At 40.7% G+C, this 25,845-nt stretch overlaps 1 protein-coding gene across 1 annotated transcript in view; it reads right to left on the bottom strand.

Moving 5' to 3' along the window:
- The window catches only part of Sorcs3 (sortilin related VPS10 domain containing receptor 3), a 567,524-nt gene that overhangs the window by 81,017 nt on the left and 460,662 nt on the right, over positions 1-25,845 (bottom strand). The window contains exons 9-13 of the mRNA XM_076834163.1: positions 23,738-23,917; positions 15,282-15,428; positions 13,668-13,770; positions 8,125-8,201; positions 5,096-5,187 (exon numbers count right to left, since the gene is read on the bottom strand). Of these exons, the coding sequence (XP_076690278.1) occupies positions 5,096-5,187; positions 8,125-8,201; positions 13,668-13,770; positions 15,282-15,428; positions 23,738-23,917 (599 nt within the window). The remainder of the gene's footprint in view (positions 1-5,095; positions 5,188-8,124; positions 8,202-13,667; positions 13,771-15,281; positions 15,429-23,737; positions 23,918-25,845) is intronic.

Here is a 25,845-nt window from a genome sequence, read left to right as displayed (position 1 = left end):
GCTAAATAAATATGTGCGGAAATAGTGATCAAATAGATAAAAGCTGTTTTGAATTACATATCTGATCATTTCCCAGAACTTAGAAGGCTAGATAAAGAAATATCTTGAGGTTCTTTCCAGTTACACAATTCTAAAACTCACATACAATTCTGGTAGACGTATTCTGCACACAGGAGTCAGTAGGCAGAAATTATAAGTAGATTCATTATTGCTCAGCACGAACAACAATTTTTACAACAACTAAAGCTATTATACAAGATGAGACTCTGTTGTGGGAATTTGCAAGCTGCAGTGAAGCAGGGTGACCCTTGGAGGTATCACAAAAGTACCTACTATACGAAGCGTGACACCAAATTACATGACCTCTAGGACCCTTCCTATTCCACTTATCTGCGACTTTATGATACTGAGATGAGAGAAATAAAAATGAATAGAATATTTCAAGAACAAACAGAGCCCTTCCCCAAAGTATCTGGCACAAAAATACAAAGTTATAATGTACGTTGAGAATCAGTATACCTTCCCCTGGTGAGGTGGAACCCCGGTGTCCCTCTCTCTCTCTCTCTCTCTCTCTTTCTCTCGCTCTCGCTCTCGCTCTCGCTCTCACTCTTGCTCTCTCGATTCTTTTTAGTTATATAAAATGTTAGGATACATTTTGACACAATCACAAAAATATGGAATCTAATTTGTTCTAATTCAATCTCCATCACTTCCCCCTCCCCCCCCCCTTATTTACTTTAATCCAAATGACAGGTAGTGGCTAAACCCTGGAAGTTATTCAGAGTAGCACTTTCCCTTCTTGGAGGTTTGCATTGGGTGGAACTATTGTTTTCATAGGAATGTTTCTCTGAACAAAACAAACGCTAGTGCCCACAACTATTTATGGTTGAACAAAGGAATACAAAAGACCAGGGGATGTTTTTCTTTTTGTTTCCAAGAACATCCCATTGAAAGGAGATGCTGACAGCTTGTCAGGGAGAAGCAGTTGTAGCCCACTCTACCTTCAGATGAGGCACTCTGTCTACTGTGAATTTTCATTAAAGGTCTGTATTCCATGGGGCTCTATTGTTCTTTTCCCTCTAAAGCTTCCTAGGTACAAAGGTAATAGTCGGGGAGGGTTTACCTGCAAGAGCACTTAGGTGCTAATCTCTAAGAATTCAAATGTATACAGTCACAAATGGATGGGTTCATTTGTATCCTTTTTTATCCTCAGGCCTATCTAGCATTTCAATTTGGAGGAAACAGCACGCCTTGTTAGCCTAGCTAAAGTCTCCCCAGCTTTTCAATTATGACTCCTATTTCTCTGAAAAGTAATGTAACTATTATTTAAATATGAGAGCCACTATACCCTTGTGTGAGAGTGAATAAGCTGGTGTCTTTTTTTTGAGCATATATACACCTAAACACCCACACACAAATATATATAAACATATATATACAGATATACATATACACAGAAATACATATACAATTACATATACAGAATAATGTCATATGAGATCTACAACAGAAAATAACAGTGAACTGATTATTTAACTTTTTCCTCTTAAAATGACCTATTTGTCTACCTTGAATGTTGTGAATTAATTAGAAGCTACTAGGGATAAAGAATCTGTGTTTGAGTTCAAGAAGCTTGCATATAAGCAGGAGACAAAACCAATCAGCCATTTCATAAGAAAACACTGATGATAATTACAGGGTCAAGCCCTTACAAAGCGTTCACTTAGCCTTTGACAGAGAAGCACTAAGAATTCCTGAAGGTTGCTCGTTGGTGGTGCTGCTAACAAACATACTAAATTTCTGCCATTTAACCATTCACAGGGATTGATTCTGAAACTAGCATTGATATACTAGCAGGTAAACATAAATCACATTGCTATTTGATTGACACACAAAATTTGTATGATTTATGAGGCACAATGTGATGTTTTGTTTCATGTATACACTGGGAGGTGATCTATTCAGGGCAATTATCATATACATCATCAATTCTTAACAGTGAGTACATTAAAATTCCTCTCTTCAAACCATATATATATATATATATGATTCATTGTTGGTAATCATATTTTTCACCAGGAAAAAAAATATTTTATGGAACAAGGAAAAACTCAAATTTTGTGTTGATTACTTTAGCAGAATGATTTGATCCTACCTAGATATCCTTGTGTGACTATTGAATAAGTTTGCCTACCTGGATAGTCTCCCAGGCTTACCAGACATGTGTTCTTTCTGAAAAGGTACAAAGAAGACTCTGGAGAGAAACCACTGCAGATCAGACTGAATGGCCAGATGTCTTTCTGTCCATGAACTCCTTCTACACCAAACATACTCTACCACCAACAGGAAACACAACAAACTCTTCCTTTACTCGACACAAGGAAACTTTTCTGCAGAAAGTTCTAAAAGCAGCCAGTAAGTAAGTATTAGATTCTGACCATACCAAAGGAGAAAGAGCAGGAGGATGGTGGCCAAGTTCAAGGTGGGGTTGCTACTCTCTTCTCTCAGAGGAAGGGAGAAGACCTGTCCAGCTATGTCTGTTTACAAGGCATACATCAATTATCTTATTGAGATTTAGATGGAGGCCCCTAGACAATAATGGCAAGGGCTAAGAAAGGTTGCTTTTCTTAGAAAACAAGCTTGTTTCAAGACTCGTCCTCAGCAAAAGTCCTACTCAGTCCTCCACAGGGAATGAATTTTGGTAACCATCTCAAGCTTAACCTCTAAATCTGGCATTCAACTTCTTCTTGGTCCTACCTGCCCTCACATACACATATTCTTGGCTCTAATCATATATAGGCTTATGACACTGCCTACATTTCCTGAATTTCAGACTTTGGTCAGTTTTCTTTTCTTGTCCTCCTGCAACATTCAACATCATCCTTTCTTCAAAGATCAACCCTCATGCAACCTGCTGCAGGAGGATCCCTTTTTAATAACACATAAAACCAACATACTGTAGCAGGCATTGCTTTGATTTTTGGTGATAAATGCACTGTCTAAACTCTTTATCTTGACTCTGCTCTAACTGTGCAGGGACCATGACAAAAGCCTGTGTGCTCCTTATAGTATCTAGAACATTAGCAGGTAAAAACAGGATCACCCTCGACAGGGACCCAGCTTAGCACTTTCAGATATGAGCAGTGTATCCTTGAACAAAGTATTTAATATGGTTGCATTTCAATGCTGTTATGAAATGGGTGATAAGAAAACGTATCCACATACACAGGATTGGTTTAAGAATTAAATTAGCCAGGCGCAGTGGCAGATGCCTGTAATCCCAGCAGCTCAGTAGGCTGAGACAGGAGGATCATGAGTTCAAAGCCAGTCTCAGCAAAAAGCAAGGCATAAGCAACTCAATGAGACTCTGTCTCTAAATAAAATACAAAATAGGGCTGGGGATATAGCTCAGTGGTAGAGTGTCCCTAAGTTCAATCTCTGGTACCCTCCCTAAAAATAATTAAATTAGATAATTCATTTAAGTGGTTTAAATCAGAGCCTGCAATAAAATAATTTCTCAATAAATGCTATCATTACTATTAAGTAATTCCAGTCTTCTGATACTACCTAAAATTACAAACTGTTAGTAAAAGAATAATAAGTAATTATATTGCAAAATTTTACCAGCTCAACCTTGGACTAGTAAAGTAGTTGCCTTACAAATGGCTTCATGTGCCTTTGCAAAATTTATTTTCATAATCTGTCTACAAAATGATATAGTGATAACTATTATACTTTTTACTAGACTGAGCTCAAAGAAGCTGACATTTGACCATTTCATAGCTTAAAAATGTCAATTTCCTGTGAATTAATCTAAAACAACCAAACTGAGAGAAACTCTTCACTGATATGGCAAACATTTGGATTTGGCACAGAAACCCTAAGCCTTTTGCTGATGTAAGACTCTCACTGTGAAAGCATGTGTCTCCCCATAACAAGGGTCTGCTGTTTAAGCCAGGATTCATTTTCCCGCCCATGCCAAATCCCACAAACTGTACTCTAGACAGCACACCCTCCACCTCCAAATATTTGCTCTTGAAAGTGATCACTTCAATGAATCTGAAGACTGTAATTCTTTTCCTTCAGGATATAAGCACACAAGAGGCTTATCCCTGCCAAAAACATTAACAAAACAATATCAACAAATCTTTATCATCCTTACAAACACCATCATCATGTATTCTTACTCAGCTCCATTCCATAATTTACTTTGTTGAAAAGAACATACATACTGTCTATTCTTCATTTCATTGTCTATCACTCAGTCATTCATTCACTCATAAAGCTACGGCCATCTCACTTCCAATTCCACCTTTGTTTTAAATCTACTCTGATGAAGATCCTGACTTCTAATATCACATAATCTAGTATCACCACACTGGTTTTCAGTGTATAACTGACCTGATCTGAGTAGAACCAGATGCTAATGACCACCCTTTCCTTTGGCATCCAAGAAAACATGGTCCCCGGGTTTCCATCTTTCTGGCTATTTTTCTTTCCTCCATCGCATAGTTTCTTCTTCCATTCTGAATATTGGTTTTTACCAGTTCTCCACAGGGATCCTTTGTTCCTCCTCACAATACCCACTCTGAAGCATTGATCCCACAGCCCTGGCTTCAACTACTTCCTAGTTCTTGATGGCTACAAATCTAGTGTGTCATCCCAGACCTCTCCCCTGATCTTCAGATGAATACATCTGACAACTAATGGTTATTTATGATAGAATATCACAAATCCACTTACCTAAAACTGAGCTCAGGATCTGTTATATGAATCTAAACATCCTTTTGTAGTAATTTCCATCTCTTATTTTTGGATTCCTAATTTTTGCAGGGTAAATTTGCAGGTCCTTCCTGTTCTCTTCCACCTTAAGAAACCACCCATGCCTACTAACCATCCCATTCATCACACTTCCTCATCTCAACTATTGGGCCTATTATTCTTCCTATAAGCTAGATGAAGTAAAGGGTCAATGGATGGACTGATGAATATATGGATGAAGAAATGGATAAATGAGTACAAAACCATGAAGAATAAATTGTCCCAACCTCTTACTAATAATCTGCTCATTAATAGGGTAGGGAGCTGTCCTTACCACAAATGCCTGACTGGCAGAGGTGTGTGTTTCATGGCCACGAGGGCGCCACCCCAGTCTAGGAACCAGACATTGTACTCTTCATCAAAGATCTGGAACAACAACAACAACAACAACAATCATAGCAACACCTTACATTTGCATTGTGCTGAACAGTTTACACTCTTTCACATACATTGTTTCATCTCCATTCTGAGCCTTCCAACTTCCCTGTCCCATAGCTTGGAAAGTGTTATTCCCATTGGAAAGATGAGGAATTGGGCTCACAGAGAACAAAAAACTCACCTCTGGGCCACTCGAATGGCCCTTCCAGTAGCATGAACCAGGGGGCCACAGGGAGGTGAGACAGTAAGAGGCATGCTCAACTAGATAACCCAGAGAAAAGTAGGACTTCAAAGGAACTCCCCCATCTTTTCATTTTAGTAAGTTACTACACAGTTTTTTTCTTCCTCCTCATTCATTCAGATGTTTGCTAGTTTGTACATGTTCTGTGTTGAGCACTGTGATTCATAATTTACCTAGAAACTTCAAAGGCAATTTCCCTAGATGCTAGGATAGCTGAGTACTTAGATCTAGCCATTGCATCCTGAACTGCCCCACAGGCTGGATGAAGACCTAACTTTGGGGCCTGTGAACCCCTACCCTACATTTCCATTAGAACTCAGTACTTTGTGGGACTTAAAACAAATCATTCTTTGATTCATTTATCTATAGCCTATTCATCCATTCTACTCACTCATTCACCCATTCAGTGATCCACCTACCCACAGAGATTTTCTAAACACCAACTCCAATACAAGGCTCTGAACTAAGAGTGCTTCAGAACTAACACCACATAAATCAGTGCCTATGCCATGTATGACTCCAGCCTCAGAAAGGAAAAACAGTTCTCCAGCCTCAACTTTAGAACTTCTAGAGGAATTTGGCTTAGGAACTTCCTTGAGCACTTTACCCCTGATGTTCCTGTTGCCGCCTGGATGGAGAGGCTAGGAGAGTGGTTAAGTAAAGAGGGCTGGGAGCAGGTAAGGAGGGAGAGGCAGACTTAACAGGGGAATGAGCAGGAGGAACAGAGCTTCCTGTACATATGCCTCACTGAACACTATTGAGAGAAAGTAAACAGCATCTCAGCCCTCCACTTCCTAATAATTTCCTATTTTACATTTAAATAAAAAGAAAGCTGTCCCTACTAACAGTGACTCCTAACACAGAAGGAGCCAAGGGAAATCCACTGATATTTCTGATACGGACATAGCAATGCTAGGCTTTTCTCTCCAGACCGTAAAGGATGGCTCTGTGATAAGCCACATACTAGCGATGCAGGATTGAAGCGTGAGAATGAGGAAGGTAGGAAGAGACCAGGTGCTGGAGAGGTTGGAGAAGCTATCCTCACACTTTCCTCTCTACACTCTCATTCCGGCCACTGATGACTGTTGTTCTGTCTAGCACTAGATTGTGAAATGGAAGTATTGGCTCTTTGGGAAAAGGAAACCAAAGTAGTGATAACACGGGGAAAGAATGTTGCAGTGGTCACCTGGCCAGGTGAGCTATTTCTTGAGGTTAGACAGAATTCTATTAGAAATTTAGTCTCAAATGAGTTTGCATTCCAGTTTCCACCCTCGTTTGGTACTTGCAACAGATTATTTTATATTTTGAAGGTCTGATCTTGTTTGGGGGTCTACTCCCCATTCACCTGATTATGGTCTTCTGAGTAGGGAGCTTGATTTATCCTTCACTGTATGCCTTATGCTATTTAAGACTGCTGTTCCACCTGTTAGGTGTGTGGTGATGTGAATGATGGTCATAGTGACAGAGGTGGCAATGGGGGTGATGATGATACTTGTGATGGTGATGAAAATCTTGGCTAGGTCATCCAAATAGGAACTTGTTCAACTAGACCAAAGGTGGGGCCTTCACCTTTATTAACAATATATCCATGGGGCTGTGGTTGTGGCTCAGCGTTAGAGCACTTGCCTAGCACGTACGATGCCCTGGGTTTTATCCTCAGCACCACATAAAAAATAAACAAATAAAATAAAGGTATTTTTTAATAATTAAAAAACCCAACATATTCAGTGTCCTTCCCTCTACTTCTTCAGGTAGAAACATTCTCACCTCCAAGACTGAGTGAAACATGATCTCTTCTTCTGAAGTCTGACCTAGTTCCCTAGTGGAATCAACCTTCCCCTTTCCTTTGCATGCCAATAAATGCCACTAAAATACTACAATCACTCTGGACTATAATCAGTTTATTGTGAACCTGTTACCTGTATTTAATTTTCAGCTTTTTGAGGAAAGAAATTGCAAATACTGAGGCTTCTGCCTACTTGATATTGGATAAATCTGTGTTGTAGCCCCCTGAGACTACTCACATTTGAACTATTTAAAATAATAAAGAAGTCGCTTCCTCTGTCACACTAGCCATGACTAAGTGCCCAGTACCTATGCGAGACAGCATAGATTCAGCACACTTCCTCCATTGCTGAAAGTTCTATTAGACAGTATTGCTGTTTGTAAAACTGAATTAATTTTTCATGTAGTCGTGTATTTATTATTCTGTCTTATATTTACTGAGAGATGGGTCTATACTTAAACAACCACTGACTTCCACTACTGTGTCAGTTTTAATATGCTAAACTTTCACTTTGTAGATAAAAAACAACAACAATAAATGGATGCAGAAAGGTGAAGAGACCTGCTTGCCAAGATCCCTTGGCACATTAATGAGAGGAATAGTTTTATTGGTTGTATCCCCACAACCAGCACAGTTAGTTAGCATCCACTGGCAACTACATACATACTGCAGAAGGAAAAAATGAACCAGCATGGAAAGTGCTAGTTCTTCCCAATCCCTGCCCAATGCTCTTCCAACTGCCCCCTGAACTTCCAGCTAGGTTGACCAAACTAAAGAGCTACCTCATTTTTTTTTTTCAACCTCAAAGTCAAACAAACCTGAGGATCAGTAGGAAGGGGTGATGTTGGTAGAACTCACCCTACAGGCCTCTTCCCTCTTCCTGAATCATCCCAGTTACCTGTCTCCATGTGTTGCCCCCGTCAGAGGAGATGAACACACCGATATCAGTATAGGAGAGCTCCGGGCCAATGTTGCCTGAAACACAAGCAGATCACAGATGTTTTGAAATTGCCAGGCAGTTTACAGATGAAGTGTGCTCAGGAGTGGAGGAGGAAGTATCAGAGGGTAAAGCTGTCCTTAGTGACGCTGGCAGTTGATTTGTGCAGGCTTCCCTGATGTCATATCAAAAACCCAGCAGGAAGAAAATCCCAATATGGGGGATAAAGTAAATAGTATGACAGAAGTTCATCTTTAAATGGTGAGACTCAAGACTGAAAATTGATCAGGGTGGGTCTCTTGAATTATTTATTCCATACACCAATGCTGTTGTAAATTGCTCTTGACAGGTGTCCTCTGAAGATGGCAACAAGAGTAAATATGTATGGAGAAGCTGGCATAGTGGTCCCTCAGATATAATTTTATCGTATGTAAAACTGGTATGTTTGAGTGTGTGTGTGTTATGGACATGTGTGTTTGTATGTATATTTCCAACATATATTTCCAGCATGTCTCTTAGGTGCCAGGCAGTTGAGTGACCCAATGGTATAGACTACATGAGCTAAATCAGAAATTTCCCACAATAAGATGACCACACTCAGCATGCGTGGTCTTTGACCCTGGATCAGTTAGCATCCACCTTTATAGATGTCTGGACGAATCACATTTACTGATTTTATCCACCATATTCTCTTCTCTCTGCCCATTTTTATCTTCCCCTTGTGTTCCATCACCTTGTTTATTAATTGAAAAAAACAATAATCAATATTTTCTACTCTGCCTGTCTTGCCCTGGTCTCCCCAGTGGATAGTCCTCATCTCAAAGCCTAGAACAAGGCTCCAAACTTAGTAGCTAGTGCTCAATTAAAAACTGTGGGGAAAAAAGCATGATCTAAATAAATGATTGAATGGTGTTCTCATGTTGATGTGCACTTGGGGACATATTGAAAACCAGAAAGTTACTCTAAACAGGTAAGAATTTATCACATTGGCTGGTATTTTTTTCCTTTAAAAATAGCAGGAAGGGAATGTTAGCTCCCACACATCTGTAGCCTAAATAAGAGCACAATAAAAATGCAATAATGAAAATGTTAATTGAGCTCCTGACATTTAATGCTTCAAAATGAGAAATTAAAGCCAGGCTACAGCTTGTCAAGCTCCCGTCAGCTTTAGGGAGCACACCGCTAGGCAACTTGTTTTGACACTCAGGGTTCCAAAAATAACCCCAGGGCTCAGGGCTCAGGCGGTAGGTGTGAGAGGAGTGGGGAGAGGCTCTTGGGAGATCTGTCTAGAATTTGGAATTCAATTCTCCAAATACAGGTAAAGAAGATACAGATGATAAAGGTAAAGAAGGCTGGGGCACAGCATGTCAGCTAGAGTTTGGGGGTGGCTTCCTGGAATTGTTGTGAGAGAAACAACAACAAAAAAGGCTTGGAAACTCTATGTGATTCCCACAGAATACAGTGTGGTGATCCATTAGTAATACTGAGCAGGGACCTCAGAGAGGCCGGTGGGGTGCAGCAACAGCAGAGTTGCACTAGAGCCACATATCTGCCATCCCTGGAGTGGCTTCTTAGGATCTACTCCCCCAGAAGTTGGTTCTGCTAATATTTTCAGCTTCTCTTTCAAAGTCTGACTAGACTAAATTGGAGGTTTCCTGGTGGCGAGAACCCCAGGTTCATAGTGAGGTCTCTTTTTGGAAATATGTTCTGTCAATCTAAGGGCACCCTCAAAGATATGCTGGTGAGCTTGGGGACCAGAAAGTTGGTTCCCAGATGAAGGGACAGAAAAGATGTATCCCAGATAGTTTGATCTTTGAACTTGCTCAGTGGCTCTGTGGCCCTGTGGGCAATCTCTGATAGGAAGAGCTTAGGTGATGGTGTCCGAGAAGGAAGATTTGAATAATGAGCCTCATGGGATAAGATGGAACTGGGGAGGCTCAACAAAAGTAGCCAAGGGGAAGGTTGGAAGGAGGGAGCTATAGCCACTTGGGTTGTGTGGCAGGAGACAGGAGGAGGATTGGGTGTAGGTCACGGAGCTTTTCTCACCAACAGCCCAGGTGATAAATGAGAAGGGTTCCATGGCCCTTTCTGGAATCATTAAACAACTTGCTTTTACACCTATCTCATCCCTGTGATACCCCTCTCTGCTTCTTAGAGAGAGGGAGAGAGGGAATACTCTGGAGACTTCTGGGGTTAGAGAGGTTTCTTTCTTATCACTACTGATATCAGAATGAGAACCTGCCCATTCAGGGAGCTTGGGGCCCACTGGAGAAAGGACATATGGTGGACAGTGAGATGCACTAGGAGAAGATTCTCCAGGGAAGGGAGTAACATGAGGTGAGGACACTCTGAGTTTATAGGAAGCAGGGCAGAGACAAGTTAGCCATGGAAGAGGCCTGGGGACACGTGTGGCTAGATGGTTACAGGATCAAGCACTATCCTGCACTCAGAGGGAGAGTAGGCTTGGGCATGAAACTTGTCCCCACCTACTCGATGTCTCTTCATCTACAAATTGATGAGAATTTGGCTACCTTTTCTACATCACAGGGTCCCTGTGCGACTAAGGGCATGGAGGTGCTTTGTACACTGTAGAGCACTGTGAGGATGTGCGGTCTTTTCTACCGGCTGGAAAGCAGTACTCCGGACAGTGGCCACCCTAGTTGCCAAACTCCAGCCTGGAATTCCATCTGCCTTCTGAGATGTCCTCATTGAGAGCCAGAAATGAAGCCCAGGACACACATTCATGACCATTTCTCAAGGCAACGTGGGAAATGGGAGTGAGAGGGAGAATGAAAGAGAGAGGGTCCATGGGCCCCTGAAAGGAGATGGGGGAATGGATGTAGGAAAGGTCCTACAGGTCACTGAAGGCATACTTGAGTGATGTCCTAATTATTTTCCTGATGGCACAAAATCTCGAAGAGAGACCAGGTATGCAGGATGAGGAAAGGCTGGGCACGAAGAGCCATGTGCCAGTGATTCAGCTCTAGCTTTCCAGCAGGATCTTGTCAGCAGTGCTATAACCCTTCCAGTACCCCAAGTGTGTGGTTTACATCTGGACTGTCCCCCAAAGGCTCTTGTATTGAAGGCTTGGTTCCCAGTATAGCAGTGTTGGAGGTGGGGATTTGGGAAAGTGATCGCATCACTAGGGTCTGACCTCATCATTGGATTAATCCATTGAGCTGAGTAGTTTTCCTTCGCCACACCCCTCTGCCACGATGTTCCACTCACCTCAGGCCCAAAGCAATGGTTGGAGCCAGCCAACCATGAACTGAAACCTCTGAAACCATGAGCCTCAATAAACCTTTCTTCCTCTAAATTCTTTTTCTTAGGTAATTGTCACAGCTGAAATGGTGACTACCACACCAGGGTGGCAGAAAGTTACATGGAGAAGGAAAAAGGAATTCATCAATTTTGATGTATAAGGACAAAAAATGTTCAAAACCAAATCTTTAATGTCTGCATGTTTGTTAATTCACAAGAATTAACAGACTAATTTAGAAGGTATACAGTTGGCAGATAATAACAGTTATAACTAATCCCACCTCAATAAGCTCTGAGCACTCTGTCCAGTCCTGTCGACACACTATCCCATCTCTAATCCTCACAACGCCCTCGCAAGGTAGAAAATATCCCTGTTTTACAGATGAGGGAAATGAAGCTCAGATGTTAAAACCTATGCCAACTTCACAAGCCCAGTAAGTGTCAGAGCTAAGCTTAGAAAGAAGGGTGACAGGGTTTCCTAAGTTTCATTTTATGCATAATGTGTGCATATTATTTATGGATTCTATTGAAGGAGATGAACAAATTGTATTCTTCTGAATGTGAGAAGAACAGCCTTAGCTTCTATAATACTAATGCCGATGACAGGTAGCATGTACCGAGCATTCCGTATGTGCTGAGCACAGTCCTCAGCATTTGAAACTCATCGCTTCATTTAATCCTGCATTTCTATCATGTCAGTACTATTATTCTCACTTTGCCAATGAAAACACTGAAGTTCAGAGTGGTTACACCACACTGAACAATGCCTGGCTACTTCATAAGCATTCAAATAATATTAACTTTTGTTACTGATTGCTGTTTTCCAGTGATGCTTCTACTTTAGCTCTGGGACTCCTGCAGCCCTTGAGGAGAGGTAGGAATAGCAGCTCCTGAGTTAGAAGGACCAATTCACATGGGTTATGGAGTGCGGGGATTATTCCTCAAATCAGGAACACAACAACAGAGCTTGCCTTCATCTCTCACTGTCCCGGGCTCCTAAGGCCAGTAGTGGATCCTGTCTGTATCTACTTGAAAGGACCTGATTGAGAAGCCAGCAGGCTACCCTAAGCTGTCAATGTGATTAAAGTGGTGGTATTCAAAGTTGACTCAGGTGGAGGCTTAGAGAAAGCAGCCAGATATAGTATTGCAGGAAATCCAGAGGCCAGAACTTTGGGCTGATGAGAGAAAACAGAATGTACCTACCTCCTCAGAAAGTCACTGTGAATTCACCTGCTTTCATTAGGAAAAAGCTGCCTGACACCAGAGCTCTCTACCTTCCAAGATTAGCAACCTAACTTGCATTATGCCATCAATGTATTCCTGAAAAGGTGTATGCAAATCAAATGCATGCTAATCAGCACACTCCCCGGAGACTTTCGTTTTCATTTCAGAGTTGCTTTATCTTCATTTCTGATTGATGCTCAGTGGACAGTAGTTCCAACAACACAACCTCAAGTTTTTCTGCCCTTTCCCCAGGCTCTCAGCCAAGTGCTTAATCATGCGTAAATAAACCTTTACATGCACCAGAGACCTCCTGATTAAAAACAGCTCTGGGGTGAAACCCTTTGTAAAGTATCCTCCATGTAAAGAGAAAACTGCCCCAACTTTTATTTGGAGAGCTCCGAAGTTCATACATCATGTTTTCTTAAAGTGAAAATTCCCTTTTATAAACAACCTTTCTGACCAGTCTCTCTAACAGGAATTTTGGCCTCTTGCTAAACACAGGGGACTGCTCTGTTACTGGGAGAGGATGCATTAACCTAGAAGTCACGAAATACAATGATTCAGCTCTGGCTTTCCAACAGAATCTTGTCAGCAGTGTTATATCCCTCCCAACACCTCAGGGGTTATGGTTTGGATCTGAAATATCTACCAAAGCTTCGTGTATTGAGGTTTCATTCCCAATACAGCAATGTTCAGAGGAGAGGATTTGGGGAAGGAATTGTATCATGAGGATTCTGCCCACATCAGTGGATTAATCCACTGAGCTGAGCAGCTTTTCCCCACCACACTTTTCTTCCTAATGTTCTGCCTCCCCCTTCAGGCCCAAAGCAATAGAGCCCAGTCTTTGCATCCTAGACTCTTACGGTGAGCTTTGAGGATCCAAGAATCCTGCATATTTTCTGGGGAGGGTTCCAAGAGCTTTCAGCTAATGCTCAAATGTGTCCATGATCCAACAATAGATGGCAAACTTATTCCAAAAGCCTGTGGTGAGGAACAAGCACAGGGAATGTTCTCCTTACCTGTGGCCACTACCAGTCCTGGGGCTGTCTCCTTACTTGAGATTCTGCCTGAGGAATATGGATTCTCTGAGAGCTGCAAGTGCAGGTGTAAGGAACAGAAGGGCTGAAAGGAAGAAGAAGAAGAAGAAGAGCGCTTCATCCAGGGACTCCTGACCTACACACGTGGCCTCCAGGAACGGAAAGGTAGTGAATGATGCTTAGTTTTGGGTGGGAGTCATGTCTCACTGCCAAGGCCAGCATTTCACATTAGAGCTGCCTTGAGCCCTTTCATAGTCCCTTCCCACCTCTGTGTGTACCCATAGTCCCACACATTCCCCTTTCTTCCTCACTGACACATCACCTATCCATCAAGGTCCAGCTCCTGGGTCACTTTAAGAAGCCTCCCTTTCCGTCCCTTCCCTTCCCACAGGATGACAGTGACTTCTCATGTCTGATTTTGACCATGAAACTCTGCTTTTTAGAGCTCTAAGGGGCCACCAAGGAACAGTGAAGAGGAGAACCTAAGTGAATCCAGGCCCTCCATCCTTGTCCTTCAACTGGACTGTCTTTGTTTCTGTTTTATTTATTTTTGTTCCTTTCATAATTTTACTTGAATTTCATTTAAAATATTTGGTGTCATTATATGAAACTCATATTCCCCATTTATTTACTTATGTATCCCTATGGGGGCATTTTTAAAAGGACATGGAAATGTATAGAGATATATCCTATACAAATAACTACAAATAAGACAATGAAGTTAAAGAAATGAAATTTTAAAAAAAATAAAGTGAAACTAAAGGTAAGACGTGAGGGGAAAAAACATGCTGTGATCTGTTCCCAGAGATGGGCAGCCACTTGTCTCTGACCTTCCTGCTACTCAAAGCAAAGCAGAGCAAAAAAAAATCCAAAAACATTAGATTGGAAACTACAAAAGGGTCAGGACCCTATCTGTCCTAGCTTCCATTCTGTACTCAGTTTTTAACACAATATATAGACTATGACAAATGGTTAATAAACCTTTCTTAGTAGGTGGTGAAAGTCAACTCTCTGCTCAGGACAAAAAAAATCACTTCTCAGAACTTGGAATAGTTTCTGGTACAGGTCCCCATTAAGAGGGCATTGAAGGTCACAAGTGTTATTGAAAGTTAACTGTCTTCCTTGCCACCCAGGATGGCAGCACCTAGAAGCAGAGAGGTCCTCCCCGGTGCCTACCCAGTGTTCCTTACAGAAGGTAGCTGGGAAAGCCGATGGGCTAACTGCTATCCCACGAAGACATACCAATCGCACTTTTCCTTGGCTTCAAAAGGCAACTTTTGCTTATCTTGACATCTATGAGCACTTACTAACCTGCATCTTATTTGTACTGGTTAACAGGTGTGTTAGTTCTACTGCCTGGAACTTGTTTTTTTATTTTACTATGAGCTGGAGCACACGTGGATTCTCAGTAATAGAATGTACAATTCAACTGAGGCTTCCACCCAAGTGGTGTGGCCGTCTGAGCCTAAGGGAACAATTCCTGAAAGTTGTAGGACACTGATGCTCAATACCAGCCCAAGCTCCCAAGACACCTTCATGGAAGAAAGCCCTCGACACAGGTTCCACAGGAAACTGGCCTGCCCAGGGATGACTGACCAGCAAGCAGTGCACTGGGCTTCCTCTCAGGTCCACATCCGGAGCTTGCAGTAGGCGCCAATCTCTGCCTTTGTTGTAAGTGATGTAAGTCTTCACCTGGTCATCCACCTTCTTGTTTGCCAGGAATATCCCTTTGATACCTGCTACCTAGGAAAAAAGGTGAGAGATGGAGAACTGTGTTGGGCCCAAATGCCTGTACTCTTGAAGAAGCCCTGAATGCGGGCCCAGCACTCTTTATGGAGTGTTGGGGATACAAAAGAGAGGAGGAAGAACCTGGTGAGAAATGGTATAGGCTCTGTTGTCTCTGAAAGAAGTTGAAGCTCATCTTTGCATCTACACTCACGCCTCAGATGCTCTGTCCCCTACTTACTCAGTTGCTTTCCCCATCTTATGTTGCTCCATACTTTGTTCCATAGAACCTTACCTTTCATTAACTTTTAACAGTCCCTGGTAACAAGTGAAGAGTTGCATCTTCCAGAGAACACATGCTTCAGCTCAAGTGGGACTTACAGATGAATTTTTAAGGCATCAAAGGACAATCCTTAATGCAGAAGTCCAGGAATCCCAATTAGTAGTAAGATAGATGCTTTTGGTATTGGTATTGATTTCTGTCCATGCCACTAGCTCCCCCTGTGATTTTGGACAACTCACATACCATCTTTGGGTCTCAGGCAATAGTCATTTTAAAATTGGTAGAATAAGCCTGGTTTCCTCTTCCTTTCCCCAGTTGCCTGGCAAAGGCTCCATGTGATAGATAATGCAGCAAACTCTTGCCAGAGTTTCTGATGTATTGGAATTTGCCTGACCTTGATATTTTGAAGGGAAAAGAGCATCAGTGCAAGGCAAGTGGCTGAAGTAATAAAGGAGATGTGTCACACCAGAAGGGTTCTAGGCTAACCAAAACTCTACTCCTCCTATTTGATGTGCTAGATAAGAGCAAATATTTAGAATAATAATGTTATGAACCCAAGAAAGATTTCTGTTACCTTATGTGTAAGTTTCAGCATTTTCAAAGGTCAAAAGGTAATTCCGATAGTATAAATACATGTAAACAAGAGGTCGAACGGCAAGTTTGCTGGAAAATACTGGGGTCCATCAAAATTTCAGTTCCATTTATCCCTTATACTTTGAGGATGGCTAATTGGGGTTCTTTGTCACTCTGGAAGAATATCAATGGGAAAATCTTCACAGGAGGTTTCCTCCCTATACTACATGACAAACTTTAGTTGATGAAACAAGAAATATTTTTGTTGCTGTTTTTCATTTGTTTTTGTAGTAACCTGACTGGCCTTGAACGAGAATGTCAGCCCAAATAAAATAAACAAAATAAAGCACACAAAATAATAAAACAAATGGACAGAGAATGTCATAGAATAGAATTATCAGGGAAGGACATTGCTTGGGGAATTTGAGAAATGGCCAGCAATAAAATTGATTAGATTCCTATCTTGAACAGAGGGGTGGGCAAGGAGAGAAGCCCGAGCCAGGGAGGGGCCGTGGACCAGATTCACCCTGCCCAGAGTCAGTGCCATTTTAGGAAAGCTGCTCACCTAGGAATTCCTTTAAAGACCCCCATTAGTCTCAGTTTTTAAGATCAAGTACAGTGGTATTGGACATGGGTATTGGTTAAGCATGATTGCCAATTATTTCTCACAAAGAATGGAATGTGGGTTTCTCTTCTGCCAGATGGAATCCCTTTTTCTGGTGTTCTCTTTGGCCACAGAGCTGGTGCCTTTTTTGAGGGACCACCAGTGAACCCTCTTTCCTAAAGGAGTTGGACCCCCTCCAACATATACCTAGGGCCTTCCAATTTACTTCCTAGGAGAAAATATGCAGGTCAGCCTCAGATTTCTGGGCCCATGACCAGCATTCCTGGGAGGCTCCCGTCACCTGACCCCTGCTTCCTTGCTGGGTACATTAGAGCAGGAATATGTACTTTTAGATGAGCAGGTTCAGCAAATGGAATGGTCATTAACCGATTTTCCCACTGAGAGTTCTGCTACTCAGAGGAACATTTTCTGTGCATCCCACAGAAATTTTGTGATGGAAAGATCAGGAAAAGGGGGTTCTGAAAAGATGAAGAGAAGAGATTCCATGGAATTCATGGTAGCTCTGAAGGCATTTCTTCTGCACTTGTACATAATGCCACAGCCACCTCCCTCCTCTCTGAAAGAATCAGAACATTTCCCATTTGTATTTGGACAGTTCAGAGCCCTTGCATTATTACTAAATTGCTTCTTGGCTCCATGTCTTATACAAATGGACTGTAAGTTGAGAGGGCACTTTGATTTTGTGTATTCCAGGCCAAGAGCTTTCACTTTTTCATTGTAATGCAAGTTAGAAATATGCTTGGGTTGCGACCTAGTAGACTCATGGTCATGAGTGTCCATATATGTGCACATGTATGGACACGTGTTTCTGACATAAGGGTACCATGGAGTATGGCTCAGCCTCACTACCAAAGATGTAAGGAAATGAGAGAGAAACACACATTTTTAGTCCTCTTCATCCAAGGAAGTAATTAACGTTTAATAAACTTTAAACACACTTTCGTCCTTGCCTGAAATTGAACTGTGACTGCTGCTGATAGTTCCAAGTAGTCTAGGGAAAGGGGTACTAGCTTTCAATGATACTCAAAAAGAAGGTACAAGGTGTCAAGTCTGAGTGGCCCATTTTTCCCTTGGGAAGCAATTTGAGGTGCAGAGGGAAACTGACAGCAGGCCACTTGGCAGAGCACTGTGTCCAGGTGGCATGGTCATCTGTTGGTTACATTCTTGAGACCTCAGGACAAAGAAGCCAAGGTTCTGCTGAGAAAAGCAATTACCATAATCTGCCTTAGGCTGTCCCTAGAGTCGGACCTGTGGTGAGGGTCTGATGAAGGTCAGTTCAGGAAAAAAGTCCCTGTGGAGCTTATAAAGCAGCTGTCCATCTGGCCCAAGAAGGATCACTGAAGGTCATGATAAAGCAGAGGGTGGAGGGCAGACAATAAGGACAGAGAAAGCAAGGAAACGTCAATAAGATGAGCAGAGACCAGAACACTGAGGCCAGAGAGTTTCATTTTATCCATCCAAGTATAGTGGGGTCAACACAGTCACTGGAGAGATCCACACTAAGCCCATAATGAAGTATCACTAGGTCCTCATCAGAATGGTTCAACACACACATGCACAAACATACTCTCCAAAGTGGATAACAAGGCACGTCATTGAAGATGTGAAGCAACTGCCACACACACCTTGCTGTGAGGGTGCAAAAATAGAACTTCCACCACGGAAGCATTTTGATGGCTTCTGAAAAACATATCCTGATGTTCAACCCAGAAATCCTACTCCTAGATATTCATCCATGCGAAATAAAAATTTATGTTCATGTGAATGTTTGCCGACATTTTTTTCATAATCACACAAAACTGTAAATGTTTCTTCCAACTGGTGAATAATAAACATTCATGCAAGAGAAGAGTACTCAGCCACAAAAAAAGAGTATCTATTGATATGTTCAACAAGGTGGACAGGTCTTCTAAGTGGATGAAAGTCAGACCTCAAAGATTACCTATTAAATAATTCTATTTATGTAAACCAGTGAAAAGGCACGGAGAAGTCAGGTGGATGCTGTCATGATGATGGGTGGATAGGGGGTGTCTACAAAAGGGCTGTAAGAGGGAATATTCTGAGGAACTGAGCTCTTCTGTCTCAATTGTGGTGGTAACACACAACTGTATGTACCTATCAAAATTAGAACCCTATGCCCCAAAGGGTAAGTCTTACTGCACATGGGTTATTTCAAATATAAAAGCACAGTTCATTAACCATGTCATCTGAGTCATGTTACTGACTCCCATGACTTTATAGGCACAAAGGGAAATTATGCTTTTCATACAGAAATAATGTGAGAGATAATAAGAAATAGTACTTAAGTTATTTTGGTCTATCCAATCCAAGATGGTAACCACTTGGATGGCAACATATAGCTACATGAAATATGACTAGTGAGATGAAGAAACTGATTTTTAATTTTATTTAATTTTAACCAATACAAACCTAAATTTAAGAACTGAAACTCAATTTTGTTGGAAGTACATGACATGTGAATTTCCTTTTTTCACACTGGAGATTTTATGAAATGTAACTACTGATCAAGTATTTCAGTTGAAAATTTAGCATATGAATTCAGATGTGTGGGAAATGTAATATATACCCAGGATTCTGCAGACTTCGTATAGGAAAAATGCAAAATATCTTATTAGTTACTTTTCATATTGAACACATCCTAAAATGATAATATTTTACATATATAATTTGAATAAAAATATTGTTATAATCAATTTTGTCTGTTCTTTACTTTCTTTACTTTTTAAAATGAGTGTAGCAAAAATGTATCAGTATATATGTAGCTCATGTTACATATTTTTTATATTTGACAGTGCTGGTTGAATGCATTGTTGCTAAGCTGTTGTTACTGTAAAAAGTTACAACTCGAATGCTTAATATCCAGGAGAGCACTGAAGAAAATTCATCAGACCTGCAGCTCAGAGCATGTTTCTATAGAATAACTGTGGGTGTTGAAAAGAATATCTGTTTCTTGATTTATTAGTGCAAGGTAACGAAAAAGAAATGTAGTGTATTGTCAGAGATGTGAAAAAAAACCACAAGAGTTCTGTATGAAAAAAAACTGTCATAAGAATAATGGTAAGCACACACAATAGACTATTTTCACTGTCAACACCAGCCTTGTTTTGAAGGACCAGGCTTCTGACACCTTAAGAAGAGATCAATTATTATTTGGCCTTCTAGTGCTATTTTCTCTCCTAATTATGTAATTACAGCCATGACAATATTGTACTTTGAAGTAGGGATTAGACAATGAACAAGCCAGAGAATCTCTCTACAGCAGGAGAATTCTCCAATAGATTAGAGACAGAAATTGTCTCGGCCTTATAAGATTTGGGGGAATTCAGTAGCGTTGATCTACTTTACTCTCCAAGGACTGTCAGAGCTGAGGCTTGCAAGTTGAATTCCTGAGTAAGTTCTAGCTTTCTTTGTCTCCTTTCCATTGTCAGTAAGAGGCTTGAGAAGATGTGGAAATGTACAGATACACCAGCAGCCTGAAGTGGTCAAAATCAACCCAAGCCACAGACAGCTGACTATTACCTAGAGGTCCCTGACCTTTCAGACAAGGGAAATAGGTATAATGTCATAGAAGTTATAAATTATCCCAGGACTGGGGATGATATCACACATGCAAAAATTATTTCCTGGGTATGCAAAGGTGGGTGAGGAGAAAGAAACACTAACACACAGAGTGAACGCCCAACTCTCCAGTCAAGTTCTTTTCCAGTATCTTCACAATCTTTTGTCTCTGCCACTCAGCATTCTGTGAGCACAGGCCTCTACTCATCTGACTCTGTTCTCTTTTCCCCACCTCCAGCAGTGAGTTATCTAAGCAGCTTGTCTATAAGTTTCCCCCATTCTTTAAGTTAGAGTTAATTTTTCTCTTTTGTGATCACACAACATGGTAGAATTGAACTTCTAATGCCAGTTGGGCTGTGATCACTACCCTCATAGGATCACGTATCTATTTCTAGTAGATTTTGTGTCTCACACAACAGTTCTCCCATCACCAAACAAAATATCCTGTGAAAGTGTGTGAACTCAGCTGAGTGGCATGTGAAAACTTAATGAATTTTTCCAGCTACGTTACTCAAAAGCACTTGGAGTCCAGAATAATTGGAGTCTCTTTGCTAACTGGCCATCTGGCACATAATCTCAATTTGTATGAGAATCTCCAGTTAAGAAGGATAAATTCTAATGACCCCTAGAGACCAATTAAACTGAGCTCTCTCTCCAAACCACAGAATGTATATGTGTCCAGGTGCAAAACAGTATCACTCACTAAACATCTTCAATATGTCATGGTCTAGATGATGTCAGTTTCCAATTCAATTATTTTATTAAATGCCTTCTAGAATCTGAAACCTAGCTACTTATCCAGTCCTCATTCTTGTCCCTGATAAGCATCCATTTTATAGCATTAGACTGGCTAGCTTACTTCCTCCAAAATCTACATCATCTGCTTAGTCCTTGGTTAATGCCATTCTTTATATTTGGGATGACTCTTATTTTTCACTTCTTCCATCCCAGTGCAAAAGGACTGATAATAAGATCAGGAACTTTAAGAAAAAGAGCGGGGCATGTACAGCTTATTCCCATCTCCCCTGTTTTGGGTTCCTCCTGAATAGATCACATGTTCTTACACCTCAATGTTGTGTTTTTAGAGGAATAAGCTTCTGAAGGAGAATGTTTGATTTATCATGTCTGCCTATGACTAAATGGATGAATCCATCTCCAAATCATAGGATTAGCACCCTATTTCCTCTTATGTAATGATTAAAGTGACAAAGTTGTGTTTGATATCCATTTGTCTCACTCCTTCTCTCTGTCTCAATTGGTTACAGCCTTGGGTGGGTAAAAAAAAAAAAAAAAAAAAAGAGCAATAGCGCTATTGACCTCTTAAACTCAAAAAGCTAGATTATAAGCTCCCAGACAAAAAGAGCCAGAGATCTCTACAGATTACTTTGGGCATAAACACAATGTTTGTGCACAAAAAACTCTGGTAAATTAGAATGGAGATAGGCTCACAGAGAGGGCTTTAAAGAAGTTGCCCTGACTGGTATGTCTTGCTTCTCTATAATGCAATGATACCATACATACCATACATTTTTTTTCCTCCCAAGCAAGACTGAAAATACAAGACTGACTTCAGCAGGAAGAAAAAAAATTACATGTATCTGGCACATTCTTTATATTGATTCATGTTCCAATTCAGGTGGCAGTGTCTCAGGGTTCTAAATGACCTGGAGTTTCCAGCTCTCTTTCTTATGAAAGGAAAAACACAGTGGCAATCTCACCCCATGTGTCAAGGAGGTCAGACATACAAGGACTCCTTGATTTCTGGACTGGAATTTCACCTGCAGCACTTAGTCTCTCCTCTTTGGGTCTGACCACAGACGCATGAATAATCAATCACCTTATCTCTATAACTCTACATATGCAAATAGAACTTGAATGGCCTCATTTTGGCAACAGGCATCCAAACATGTCTTACTGCCACTAACAAAGGTGTATTTCTGCCTCCTGGTTTGATTATGAGCATGGGAATGCAAGTCACCAGAGTTATTCACACCCCTTAATTATCTATGCCAGACTTCTCAACTCTGGGAAGAAATCAGGAACATTTCCCCAACTGAGACTTTGTTAAGAGAATTATTTCAGCACTTGTCAGTTATACTATAGAGAAATGGGGTATTTCTACTGATTGTGCTTTCTACCCAATGACATCTATTCTTCTTTGTAAAAAGCAGGTACTTCCATGTTCCCCATGCCTTTGTGTGTTCTTCTTTCTTCCTAACAGAAACAGCAAGTTGTTTCTATCCCTCTCAGTAACTGAGTAGTCTACTTTGATATCACCGTAAGGATGCCTCAGAGGAGATCACTCTAAATCAGAAGCCCATGCATGGCTCCTCTGTTCTAAAAGCCACTACCACTCCACAGAGAGGAAAATACACAAGGGAACATCTCACCCGTGACATCAGAGGTCACCATCCAGAATAAATAATTTATCTTTCCATGAATAATCTTGATCATCACAACCTGTATGGGCTTCACTACCAGCCACCGGTTAATGTTGGATAGTAAGACACACTTTCCTTGCTTAAATCAATCCATCACATACCCATGTGCTCAGTCATCTCTTCACTGTCACCAGGACTGTCCATGATTACACACTGTCACTCGAGGTATAAAAAAGCATCACATCTTTAGGGTCACTGAAATTAGTTTATTCTCTGGTTCCTATATGGAGTCACTTGGTTTCCTTTGGAAATTATTTCTCATCTGGTGACCACATTTAAAAAGAAAACCTGCATCATGAGTGCCACACTCATGTCAAGGCCAATTCTTCACTCTGCATAGATGTAAGCATCTGGTGGCATCTTAATAAAAACCTCACTATTATGATTGATAATTGCTTTTCATTTCATATAAAACATTTTATAAACATGATTTTTCCAGATACCTTAAGCAATAACTAACCAGTACTACTCTTTCTACATAGGATTAATAAGAAAAACCAGAATTTAAAAAGCTACTTAAGAGATTACTTGAGCCATGTACCTTCATTTATGGCTTGTAAGCAGGCTAATACATACAAGAATGTGAATTCAACTGAGCAGCCACCACACTAAATGCATTACATACACTATCTCTCATCTCCCTATAATTTCATTGGGTAAATTTATCTCTATTTTCCTGGAGTCAAGATATATCCCTTTCCCCAAGTCACAACTGCTAACTGACACACTGAAATCTGAACCCAGGACCCTAATACTTGCTTTTGTACCACTGAGATTCATAAAAAAGAGAAGTCAGGCCAGGGGAGGGACAATTTTGGCTACATACCTCATATAATTCAATAATGATGTTCCCCATTAGACCTCGGCTGCTTTTAATGTTCTCCATAGCCAGGGTAAAGTAGATCCCACGTGTGTCTGAGATGTAGAGGTTGTAGGTGTCATTCTGGTTCCACTCTTGGACGGCTGCAAACACTTGGTTCTCATCTGTACTGATGATGTGCATGTCCTGTAAGAAGATGGAAAACCCGTAAAGCAGTAGATCTCCATCTCTCGCTGCCCAGTGGGAACCCCAGTAATTACCATGACTTATGAAATGGTTGAGAAAAAGCTTGAGTTATAGGCAATGTTTACCAATTCTATGTTGGACCAAGGCAATAAATTATGCACTTCATGATTTCTGTTCCTTACTTAGTGACAGCAAGATAGGTGTAAGGGGCTTTGGTGGGTATCATTCTCCATGGCTTTGAGGAATTCACCCACTTTCTTTTTTTTTATTTCTAAATCTGAAAGCTAGTGTTAATGCTAACAGGGAGTTGTGCAGCTTACAAGAAGAAGCTCACACATGCAAAGAAGCAGGACCTATCCTATCAATTGTCCTTCACATATGTTTTAAAATTTTGTAGTATAGTGGCTCACATACTTTTGTCTAAAATCTACAGCATCCAGAAGAGTGGCTTAGAGGGCATAGCCAATGTAGGCTCTAGACCTACATTGAAATTGAAATTCTACTTTAACCATAGAAACCATCACTAGGATCCATTACACATACAGGAGTTTTGTGCAGTTTTTTAAAAGTAAAGTATTATAAGAGAAGATCTTCTTCTAAAAGCAGAATTTGAAAATCACTAGTAGAGAAAAAAGAATGCTCAACCTAGAATTTAGTGCTCTGGATCCTAATAGAAGCTCTGTTATGTCAGTTATATTATTGTTGAATGTGTCAGTCTCCCTGGATTTCATTTTCTATACTAAATATTGAAAAAAGGTAGAATACCAAGAAAAACACTCAGTACTTGATCACTATTTTAAGTTGTCTAAATGTATTTTTTAAAATTGAAAATCAAAGTTATTCTGTGATGGAGGTAGTAGCACTATTTCCATTTTACTGAAGAGTAAACTAAGGCACAGTGAGGTTCAACAATTTGCTTTAGTTTACATAGCTACTAAAGTACACAACTAGGTTCTTAAATCCTGAGGTTTGATTCTAAGCTGGGGATTGGATTCTAAATACTGCATAGGTAGCCTCAAATCAGGGTTTTCAAACTGATGACTGGTGAAGTGAACAATGACCATAAATGCTCATTTTGGCCATATCCTGTATTAAATATCTGAATTTCTGGCCATTAGATGAAGTTGGCACCTTTGAACCTCAGTCCTGCACACCTCCACATTCTTAAGAGCTACCACTTACATACTGTCATTTATTTCCTGGTCCCTGAAGTCACTTTAGTTTATAATTCTTTAGTATGGATAATTTCTAAAATCACAATTCAAAATAATTTACAAAATTCAGTTTGCATATATGTTTAGATACTGTACCAAGATTACTACAAGTTCAAGACCTTATCAAGGGAACTCATATTGTCAGTAAGACATGATGGCATGAAAAAATCTGTTAAAATATCTGTTCTTTAAGCATGTACACATAGCTGGGTGCAGTGGTGCATGTCTGCAATCCCAGCTATTTGGGTGGTTGAAGTAGGAGGATTTCAAGGTCAGACTTGGCAACTTAAGCAAGACCCTGTCTCAAAATTTAAAAAAAATAACAAAGTACTAAGGGTGTAGTCCAGTTGTAGAGTGCTTCTAGGTTAAATTTCCAGTACTGGAAAACAAAAACAAAACAAAATCCCCCAAAATTTATCAATCAATCAATATACCATTGTGTTGTCAAAATGTCATAGCAGAGGGAGAATCATCCTTGAACCTGAGGTGGAATGTGCTCACGATAGGACCTTGGACAATTGGAGATGACAATAATAATCAGACTGGGTCTAATTTTTCTTTATGTGACCAACCTATCCCCAAAACTGTTCAAGTAAAAAGTGGCAGCAATATCTTCAACATCAGCACCACGGACAGATCCTTTAAGATGAAGGGGTCCATTTGATTTGGACAACTGGGTGATGGGAGGAGTAGGAAAAGAAATTCTGGATCTTT

This window comes from Callospermophilus lateralis, chromosome 15 (genome assembly GCF_048772815.1).
Source record: "Callospermophilus lateralis isolate mCalLat2 chromosome 15, mCalLat2.hap1, whole genome shotgun sequence".
NCBI classification, from domain to species: domain Eukaryota; kingdom Metazoa; phylum Chordata; class Mammalia; order Rodentia; family Sciuridae; genus Callospermophilus; species Callospermophilus lateralis.
Note: the sequence above shows the minus strand (reverse complement) of the source record. Positions and strands in the feature narration are given on the sequence as shown.